Here is a 9917-nt window from a genome sequence, read left to right on the forward strand (position 1 = left end):
GTGTGTGTGAGAGAGAGAGCGAGACAGCGAGAGAGCGAGCGAGAGAGAGCGAGTGAGAGAGGCGTGTGCGTGTGTGGCGAGCGGGGGAAACTGTTTCTTATTGGCTTTTCATGTCTTTGGTCGTATTCTGGTTCGTCTTCATGACGTAAAATCGGGGCGTTTTGAGAATATTTAAGGGCGTGTTATTTAAATGACGCTCGTTTCAGCCGTGACATTTATCAACACTGGGACCAAGTGTAAGCTCGGATCAGCTGTGTAGGATGCGTTGATAAATGTGACTTCGACGTTGGTGTACGGCCGAATATATGGAAAAATATACGCCAGTTTATATGCTGCGTTGATAAATGGGGGCCACTGTGTAACAATTTGCGGAATTTTTGGACAAAATCTGTAGGAGTACTGTCAAAAAAGAATGTTTTGCACAAATCGACCTCCTGGTGGCGCTATAAAAGGCCCATGTGAAACTGTAGTCAAAATGACAGAATGACACACGGACACGGACACACACACACGGAAGGACGGACAGGGTGCAAAACATACTCTCTCGCCATGCCTTCGGCCTGGCGTAGACAATAATGTAACAACGACCACACAATGTCAAACACCCAAAAAGTAAAGGACAAGCAATTCCCAATCTGGCTCTGAAAATGTGCGTGGCCCACCCATCTGACCACTTAAAGGGATAGTTCACCCAAAAAGTGATACAATAATTTGATGACCAGCGGAGTGAGCGGACCGGTAGGCAGCGGTCATCAAATTATTGGCTTAGGAATGCGACAAAAACTAAAAGATATCGATGAATTCAAGTCTCCATGGCGTTTGATATAAAATTGATATAAAGAAAAGTCAGTTTGCGGGTGAACTATCCCTTAAGGGCATCAAGTTGAAGGGTCAATTTAGGTCTGTGCATGTTTACATCCTGTATACTTTACATTATTGGTTTGTCCTATTTGGTACGTCATTGGTTCTTTATTGACCAAGTGGAGGCAGTGTGCAGCAGGTGCTTTTTATTCTTGACCCCTATAAAATATGCTTCTGGTTCATGGTTTCTACAAGTTGCTGTGTCTGGTGTCCAGGGACGTGCACAGATAGACTCTAGGTGGAGCTAGAGCACCTGCCCTTTGCCCTCTTGACCAGAAGTGCCCTTTTGAAAAGTTTACAGCAGGGGTATTCAACAGGGGTTCCGAGACCCCTAGGGGTCCTCAGAGTTACTACAGGGGGTCCGCCAAATCTTTATGTGATATGATTTTTCTTTTTACCATAACCACTCGAAACCTAGCATCCCTTTTCTGAGGAGAACTTTAGCCCGAAAATAGCCGATCTACAAGCCCACACGCTGCGAGGCGTTGTGGGCTTGTAGATCGGCTATTTTTGGCAAAGAGGTATAGGTGTAGAGGCAAAAAAGAGCAGACCAAGTCAACAAAAAAAAAGAATACAGTACTAATTGCTAACTCACGTGAGATATATGACAGTACAGACTACTGAGACTAGGCATTTGGTGTCTGACTGTATCAAAATGTACTTAAAGTACCAAAAGTAGAAAGTATACTCAGTGTGCAGAATGTCCCGTTTTCACAAGTTCAAAATGTATACATTTTGTTTTGGAAAAAGGCGTCCAGCTTGCTATACGTCACGCAGATACGGGAAGTAAACCGGAGGTGGCATGTCTTGCTATTTCCGTCTTGGGTTTAGAGAGAACAGACAGGTCACATATGAGGAAGTGTCACATACAGTATCAGGAAGTGAGAGATAAAACAACCCAAACAGACACAGCTAGAATCTTTCAAGGGGTGAGTATGGGAAAAATGTTGTTGTTGATGTTAAGTAAAACAGTACAGTATGCAAGCCTATATTTCCTCCTGGGAAACAGTGAGTGAATGACATACATTGCTCATGTGGTAAGAAGACTTGTAACATTAACTGTTTATTTTGTGTGTGTGATAGACAGAGTGATACACACATACAGTGCAGTATGTGTGTGATATGTCATGTATATTTCATGTCTCAAGTACTAAAAAAGCATGTATGATGCTGATGCATAATGTAAAATACGTTTGTACAATGCTGGAACTGAGAAAGAGCTGTGAAAGATAGCAGCAACCGGTTTCTGTTGCCCTCATCTAGGGTGTAAATGTTGATCCTGGTTCAAATGAGGGACAGCAGCAGTCACATATTTTAATCTTACAACACTTGTGATCATTTCAGAAGATAGATCTTAGATGGGCAACTGGCGGCCCGGGGGCCACATGCGGCCGGGCCCCCACCTTCACTTAATGCGGCCCGCAGGTTAATATCGGAATACTGATATATTATGGATTTCAGCTGTTACAATTCCAAACATGCAAACATGACCCGCTTTAATTGCTTCAGTCTATATTAGTAGCTTAATGACTGGCATTACAATTCTATTGTCTTTTGTATGTCTAATGTATTTGTATTTAAATTCATAAAGATACACAGAACATAGATATAACTAAATGCATTTGAAATTAAATAAACATTATTATACTTTTCAGGATTCTAATAAAAAAAATAGCAAAGAGAAAATCAGGATTCCAATTAAAAACAGCAAAAGTAGCCGATCTACAAGCTCAAAACGCGTCGCAGTGCGACACGTTTTGAGCTTGTAGATCTGCTATTTTTGCATTTTTTAAATTGGAATCCTGAATTTTTTATGTGAATAGAATGGCGATCTCCGTATTTTAACTTTTTCCGTAAATTAATGCCGTGGCGAAGTACGGCATTAATTTACGGAAAAAGTTAAAATACGGAGATAAGAGGCAGTATAAGCAATGTGGCCCCCTGGAGTGAGTGTGGAAATATAATGGCCCCCTCCATCATCAAAGTTGCATCACCCCTGAGATAGATGATGCTACAGTGTGTCGAGAAGACATGTATGCCATGAATGAGAATTGTAGTCTGTGTGTGCACTACTGTATAATGTATCTAGCAGGCTGTACAGTGTGGTAGTTTGTGCGTGTTGTTTCTCTGCAGTGGAGAAGGTAATACATCACAGGGGTTTCTTTCTTGAAATTAGCATGTGTATATGAACATACAAGTAACTAAAGTTGGTAATCTTGTTTTTTTGCTACAGCTCGGCATTATGGAGTCCGTTTCCTCCACTCTTCTCTTCCTGCTTGTCTCTCTCTCGTGTGTGTGTGGCGTTTTAGGGAGGTCTGATTTCAAAATCTGTGCCTTCAACGTCCGTAGTTTTGGCGAGTCTAAGTCCAACAATGCCAAAGTCATGCACACACTTGTCAGGGTAAGCTCTTAATGGTACTTAATGTCAGATGTTTTCTGTAAGACACTTGTGTTGTCTGTTCTATCACAGCTGCATGATTGATTGGTATGTGTCACTTCTTCCAAATGACACAAAACCAGTTTTATTATTTGTAATAAACGTGATGTTAGTCTAACCCAGCTGTGGTGTGTGTGTGTGTGTGTGTGTGTGTGTGTGTGTGTGTGTGTGTGTGTGTGTGTGTGTGTGTGTGTGTGTGTGTGTGTGTGTGTGTAGATCATAGCCCGCTGTGATTTATGCCTGCTTCAAGAAGTGAGAGACAGCAAACAAAAGGCTTTGCCGCTGCTACTAGCTCAGCTCAACAGGTTACGAACCATGCACACACACACTCACTCACTCACACACACACACACACACACACTCACACTCACACTCACACTCACACACACACACACACACACACACACACACACACACACACACACACACACACACACACACACACACACAGTTTGACAAATACTCTCATCCATGAGTTCTCACCCAGACACAATTTCCACAGTGTCTTTGTTCTTCCCTCATAATACAGCTATTAAACTGCAGACTATATGTTTCTCTCACCTGGTCATCTCAGCTATGACAGTGATCATAACTATGATGCAGTGTCCAGTCAGAGACTGGGCAGGTCTCCCACCTACCAGGAGCAGTATGTGTTTGTGTACAGGTGAGCACAACACAATGTAACTGTAAATGGGCGCGCGTGTGTGTGTGTGTGTGTGTGTGTGTGTGTGTGTGTGTGTGTGTGCGTGTGCGTGTGCGTGTGCGTGTGCGTGCGTGTGCGCGTGAGTGTGTGTGTGTGTGTGTGTGCAAATGTGTGTGAATGTAACCACATTAACCTTAGATTCCCTATTGTGGGCCTGTCATAATAGGCCAACAATCGATGACCACGTGTCGCAAAGCGAGGCGTTGTAGATCGGCTATTTTTGGCAAAGATTTGGTGTAGAGAGGAACACGGTGGAGACCAAGTATAGCCCCCTGATGACCCCGATCAAGTATAAAGGGTGTAAGTGGTGAAGTTTGCACAATATTGAGACAGAAATCATTCCCTTACTATTGCAATAATGACATCAATTGAACTTGCATACAAAACTTTTAGGAAACAGTTTCTGTTATAGTATAGTCTAGGGAGGGGTGGGGTTAGGGGATGAGGTGCTTAGGACTGGGTGGGGTTAAATCGATGTTATTGTCACAAATTATGAAAAGAAGTCAGGAATTGATGTAATTTATTTGCTTTTACAGCTCTATAAATCTCTCCATCCTCTGTCCACTCTGGTCCCAAACAATGGCGGCAGAGACTGAATTGTGTTCCTTATCAGGAGGCACTGTGAATTCGAGAGCTCACTAGGTTGTTTGAAATGCATATATTGCAGAAGCTAATACACAAGAATAATACACGGTGTATTGTGCAGTGAATGCGCACACAGTATGTGCACATGTAGTATGTACACGACACGTGCATGTGTTCCTTTATGCGTGTCTGTCTGTCTATCTGTACCTGTCATCAGTGGCGTGCACAGACATTTTGAGGGGCAGGTGCTCAAGTAAAAAAAAAGGGCACCTTGCGCAGCGAGCGGAACCGCCGGCTGCCTTAGTAGTGTGAGATTTATAGAAGAAAATTGCAATGCACATTTTGGGGAATTGTTAATATATTAGAAGCTTTTAATCCAGAATTGATCGATGTCACCATGGGCTACATACTGTTAACCAGGGGTCTTCAACGTTTTCAGGCCAAGGACCCCCTAGCTGAGAGAGAGATGAAGCAAGGACCCCTCTATATTGTATAAAATTGTGTTTAAGATTATACTTTTTTTTGTTTACTTGGTCTGCTCTTTTTTCCCTTTACACCTATACCTCTTTGCTAAAAATAGCCGATCTAACCCACAACGCCTCGCAGCGCGAGGCGTTGTGGGCTTGTAGATCTGCTATTTTTGGCTAAAGTTCTCCTCAGAAAAGGGATGCTAGGTTTCGAGTGGTTATGGTAAAAAGAAAAATCATATCACATAAAGATTTGGCGGACCCCCTGTAGTAACTCTGAGGACCCCCTACGGGTCCCACACCCCCTGTTGAAGACCCCTGCTGTAAACTGAAAAAAAGGGCACTTCTGGTCAAGAGGGCAAAGGGCAGGTGCTCCAGCACACCTAGAGTCTATCTGTGCACGTCCCTGCAGTCATGTCATTGTGCTGCTACCTCTCATTAACAGCCACTCACTGCAAATTCTAATCAGTCAACATAAAGATATTTTGCTTGTCTTGTGTACGTATGTGCGTGTCCAGAACCGGAACAGTGACGGTGACAGGTCAGTACCAGTACCCAGACACTCGCCCAGGAGACGTCGATGCTTTCGCAAGAGAGCCTTTCTGCATCCGAGTTAAAGCTCCCAAGACAGGTGACCTCACTATTAGAAAGACTTTCATCAGGACCCGCTGAAAATCACTGGGAAAGTGTATAGCACCAATTATGTGGCATTACATTACATCCTGCCTCTCTGTCTCTCACTCCTCTTTCTCTGTCTTTTCAACCCTCCGTCTCTCTTTTCAGCCATAAAGGAGTTTGTCCTGATCCCCCAACACACCTCTCCGTCCAATGCAACCAGAGAGATCGATGCTCTCTATGATGTGTTTCAGGATGTCAGGAGATTGTGGAAAACTGATGTAAGAAAAGAAGCTTAAAGGAATAGTTCACCCCCAAAATGACTTATTTTCTATCGATTACAAACCCTATGGAGACTTGAATTCATGGAGATTTTTTTTGTTTTTGTCGCATTCCTAAGCCAATCATTTGATGACTGGTGGCGGCTCCGGTAGGAGACTCAAAGTGTCAACTTTGAGTCTCCTACCGGAGACATTAGCGTCTTTCCGCAGGTCAACAGCGCCCTGTTACGGAACAAACACTCTATCAGTGATTACTATCATAATAAAGAGCTATTCAACACTTATTTTAACACAAAAATACCTCTTACAGCACCTTTAAGAAGTTATTATTGTGCATTTCATAAATAATTAAGTTGAAGGAATACATTATTATCAATATATTATTATTACTAGTACTTTGAAGATTCATTCTTCTACTCCTAGTCTCCTATTACTGCTAATGCCACCTCAACTACTATTACTACCTTTACTATTACTAGTACAACGACTTCTATTACTGTTAATACGATAATGCCTACCAACAATAATAATAATAATTCTAACTAATTTTTTACTGCCCATGATGGGTACAACTAAGGGTATCGCATGGCCGGGTATGGCATGCATTCCCAATTTGTATCTTTCCCTATGTATTTAAGTGTGTCCTAAATGTGTGTGCGTTACGTGCAGAATGTGATGTTCCTCGGTGACTTCAACGCTGCCTGTGGCTACCTGGCCAAGAAGAACAGGAAGGATGTTCGCCTACTTACTGATAGTTCCTTCATCTGGCTGATCTCAGACAACACAGACACCACGGTCAAAGAGTCTACCAGCTGTGCCTACGACAGGTATAGGCACACTCCAGATACAAATAGTTCCTCACGTCCTTTCTATCGTCTCATCTTTACACAGTAAATCCCAAGTGTTAATTGAACTTTACCACAATTGAACCCTGGGTTGAATCATTTTACTTTGGGGATTTTACTGTGTCCATTCTTATAACCCAATATTGTGGTTCTTTGGTTCTATATAATGGTTCTTTAAAAAAAGGAAATTAATCTAATGAAGGGTACCACCATAGAATAAAGAATGTTCTATTATTGTAATTTTATGACATCCTATAGTTAAATAGAACAATTCTGTCATAAGTTGTATTTGCTATTCTTGTGTATTGTGGTCATTACTTCTGTAAGCTATGTCCTTTTGGCTTAACTATTGGTTATTATTTCAATGCAGGAACATTTGAGCTGCTGCTGTTTGATTGTGATCTCTTTGTCTCAATGTGGTTTGGTAATAATAACAATAATTTCAATACTCTTTGGACTTGTTAGTAACATTTCTAGTAGACTGCTGGTTAGGGTCTTCCAAAAAAGGTTAAGGACAGTCTATCTAGAGATAAGGAATGAAATAGCACAATACAATGTACAATATTTTAAGTTGACAGGTACACCCATGAGGGCTCGTAACAGTGCCTGATAGGCTACAGTTTCAAATTTCAAGTTTCAAGTTTATTTGTATCATTCTTCTCCTTACTCTGGTTATGGAAAAAGGAAGAATATAATGCCCCCCGGGGCATATTCAATACATAAAAACTGTACATTTAAAGCAATAAAAACAACAATAAGAGCAGCAAACCTAAAATCTCACTTAATATGAAATGTAGATCGTCAAAGTCTCCAACAGATTTGTTTATTACAGAGTAATAATATAGAAGCATCTAAATTATTTCTACAAAATTAAATTAGGTTGTGAAAAGTATGAAATATGATTAATGCAAAGCAACACGTTAATGTATGCCTCTTTGTTACAGTTTATTACAGCCCCAGTCAATAGTGTTCCGGTCTAAACAGCAGTGAGACAATGACTTTGACTCTTTGTGTGTTCTTTTCTAATAGGATCGTGGTGCATGGGGAACCCTTTGCCGAAGCCATTGTGCCTCAGTCAGCCAAAACCTTCGACTTCCAGAGGGAATACCGTCTAACAGAGGAACAGGTAACACATATAACACTAGAGTTGTGTATGTGTGTCTGTCTGTCTGTCTGACTGTCTGTCTGTCTGTCCTGGCCGTACTTGTGACACAAATATAGCACGTAGTGGCAACTGACCAGTACTTTGGACCAAACATTGTATTGAATTGTATTGTACTTTACTCTCTTGTATCTTTGTACTAGTCTAGTCTACGCCAGTATCTTTTCTTTTTCTTTTCTTTTTTTGTCAGTTCTTTCAGTACTTTGCTCTGATTCTCGACTGGAAAGATCCGTAGTTTGGTATAGGAGTTTTTTTTCATTGGTTAATAACTTGTTCTTTTCTGGTGTAAATCTTTTCAGGCCCTGGATGTCAGTGACCACTTCCCTGTGGAGGTTCGGTTAAAGTCACAGGAAAGGCAAGATCCATTTGCGACCTCGACGGAGGTCGTTAAGGTTGCAACCGAGGTCGCTAAAGTCACGACCTCAAAGTCAGGCACATCCACACAACAGGTCTCAATCCACCTACTCCTCTTCCTCCTAACCTTATTGACCTGCAGCTGAACGACCATGCAAGCATAACTGTGTGTAGGTGTGTTTACACAAGATGGTACTATGAAAACTCTATGAATGGATTATTAGTTTGGCACCATTCATTACTTTTACTCTCATGTTACAGGTTAGTTTTGCCCTACTGATGATGAGTTGTTGCAATAGTAATCCCGCTCAGTACGAGAGGAACCGTAGGTTCAGACATTTGGTGCATGTGCTTGACTGAGCTGCCACTGGGATGCTACCGTCTGCGGGCTTATGACTGAATGCCTCAGTCAGAATCGCGCCTAGGCTGGCCTTGCATAGCCAGGTGTCTGCCAGGTGTGGAGGGCCTTTGTGACTGGGCGGGGGTGTAAATCTTTCTCTGGCAGCTTGTGTGTAAATAATTTATACATTTTAGGCATTAGGCTCACCGTTGAATAATTTCACTCCTACAACTGCCATTTAAAAACGTATTTAATATTCACAACTTACAGTAGTCCATACAGTAGTCTTTTTCTGTGGTGTTGAGTGTATTTGCCAACTATACATGCCTACTCCAGAGCACAGCGCACTTGAATGGTTTGTCGCGCCAAAGTTGAGTTTTTCTAACCTTTGATGCTATGCGTTTTGCTGTCTCTGCGACAGCATCCTGATACAGTGAGTGGGAAAAGTGTAGACGAGCGTCTACGCTTTTCCTAGTTTGCTTTTAATAGTTTGCACTGAAGCGTGTGTATAGAGTATGCGTGTCTGTCTGTGTGTGTCTGTGTGTGTCTGTGTGTGTGTGTGTGTGTGTGTGTGTGTGTGTGTGTGTGTGTGTGTGTGTGTGTGTGTAAAATGATAATGTGCACTTCATTTATTAGAAATTCCTTTTTAAACATTTGTAATATTATACCATTGTAAATGAGGTTAATTCGTCAATGGTTTCTCGAGGTGAAATGAAGGTCGATGATGATGATGATGTCTGTATCCTTATAGTGTTGATATTTGGCAGTCTTGGACATGTCCACAAACATGCTATTTTTGTCCATGTGATATTGTTTAACTTCAACATGATGTTGTAATACAATCGGCAGCTAATAAGCTTGCCATACTAATTCATTTGTGTATGTTTTTGTCATTGTTTCCTTTCATAGTTTCTAACTGCAAGTATCTGCACATCAGTGTTAATTTTCATTGTGATGTCTAATAACGTAACTGAGTGGCAACATACGGTATACAGGACAATAAAGGAGAATCTGCATACTGTAGTGTGTACTGCATATTCTGCGCCATAAGCTAATTGAGATAGTTTGCTTCCCCACTTCTTGCACCACCCTGAGTTGCACCCATCTCATATGCATACTACTGTACATCTGCAACATGCTAAAACACCTCTTGCACTGAAAGTAGCAATGATACTACCAGTACCTTCACTTTACTACTCTTTTTAGATGTAGAAAGAAAATAGTTTCATCATATCCTGATTCATCATTGCATGGTTAGTTATTGGTT

At 41.5% G+C, this 9917-nt stretch overlaps 1 protein-coding gene across 2 annotated transcripts; it reads left to right on the top strand.

Annotated features, from left to right (window-relative positions):
* The first annotated feature begins 1761 nt into the window (after positions 1-1761).
* LOC311051244 (deoxyribonuclease gamma-like) lies at positions 1762-9145 on the top strand. 2 transcript variants are annotated; one of them, XM_084065726.1, is made up of 10 exons: positions 1762-1790; positions 3095-3262; positions 3515-3603; positions 3873-3962; positions 5572-5684; positions 5837-5949; positions 6619-6776; positions 7824-7920; positions 8256-8296; positions 8381-9145. In XM_084065726.1, exons 2-10 carry the CDS (start codon positions 3104-3106, stop codon positions 8454-8456), a joined length of 936 nt encoding a protein of 311 aa, XP_083921852.1. In that variant the 5' UTR covers positions 1762-1790; positions 3095-3103; the 3' UTR covers positions 8457-9145. The 2 variants fall into 2 exon arrangements, with proteins under 2 accessions (XP_083921852.1, XP_083921853.1); XM_084065727.1 differs by lacking the exons at positions 1762-1790; positions 3515-3603 and having other exon boundaries at positions 3219-3262.
* Positions 9146-9917: the final 772 nt, after the last annotated feature.

The sequence above is a fragment of the Gymnoscopelus microlampas genome (assembly GCF_963454915.1).
Source record: "Gymnoscopelus microlampas genome assembly, chromosome: 9".
Lineage (NCBI taxonomy): Eukaryota > Metazoa > Chordata > Actinopteri > Myctophiformes > Myctophidae > Gymnoscopelus > Gymnoscopelus microlampas.

Bases quoted from the DNA above. Each gene is read 5' to 3' on its own strand.
- LOC311051244 (XM_084065726.1), top strand. From the start codon at position 3,104: ATGGAGTCCGTTTCCTCCACTCTTCTCTTCCTGCTTGTCTCTCTCTCG. The intron at 6,777-7,823 runs GTATAGGCACAC...CTTTTCTAATAG, and splicing joins ACCAGCTGTGCCTACGACAG to GATCGTGGTGCATGGGGAAC. The intron at 7,921-8,255 runs GTAACACATATA...AAATCTTTTCAG, and splicing joins ACCGTCTAACAGAGGAACAG to GCCCTGGATGTCAGTGACCA.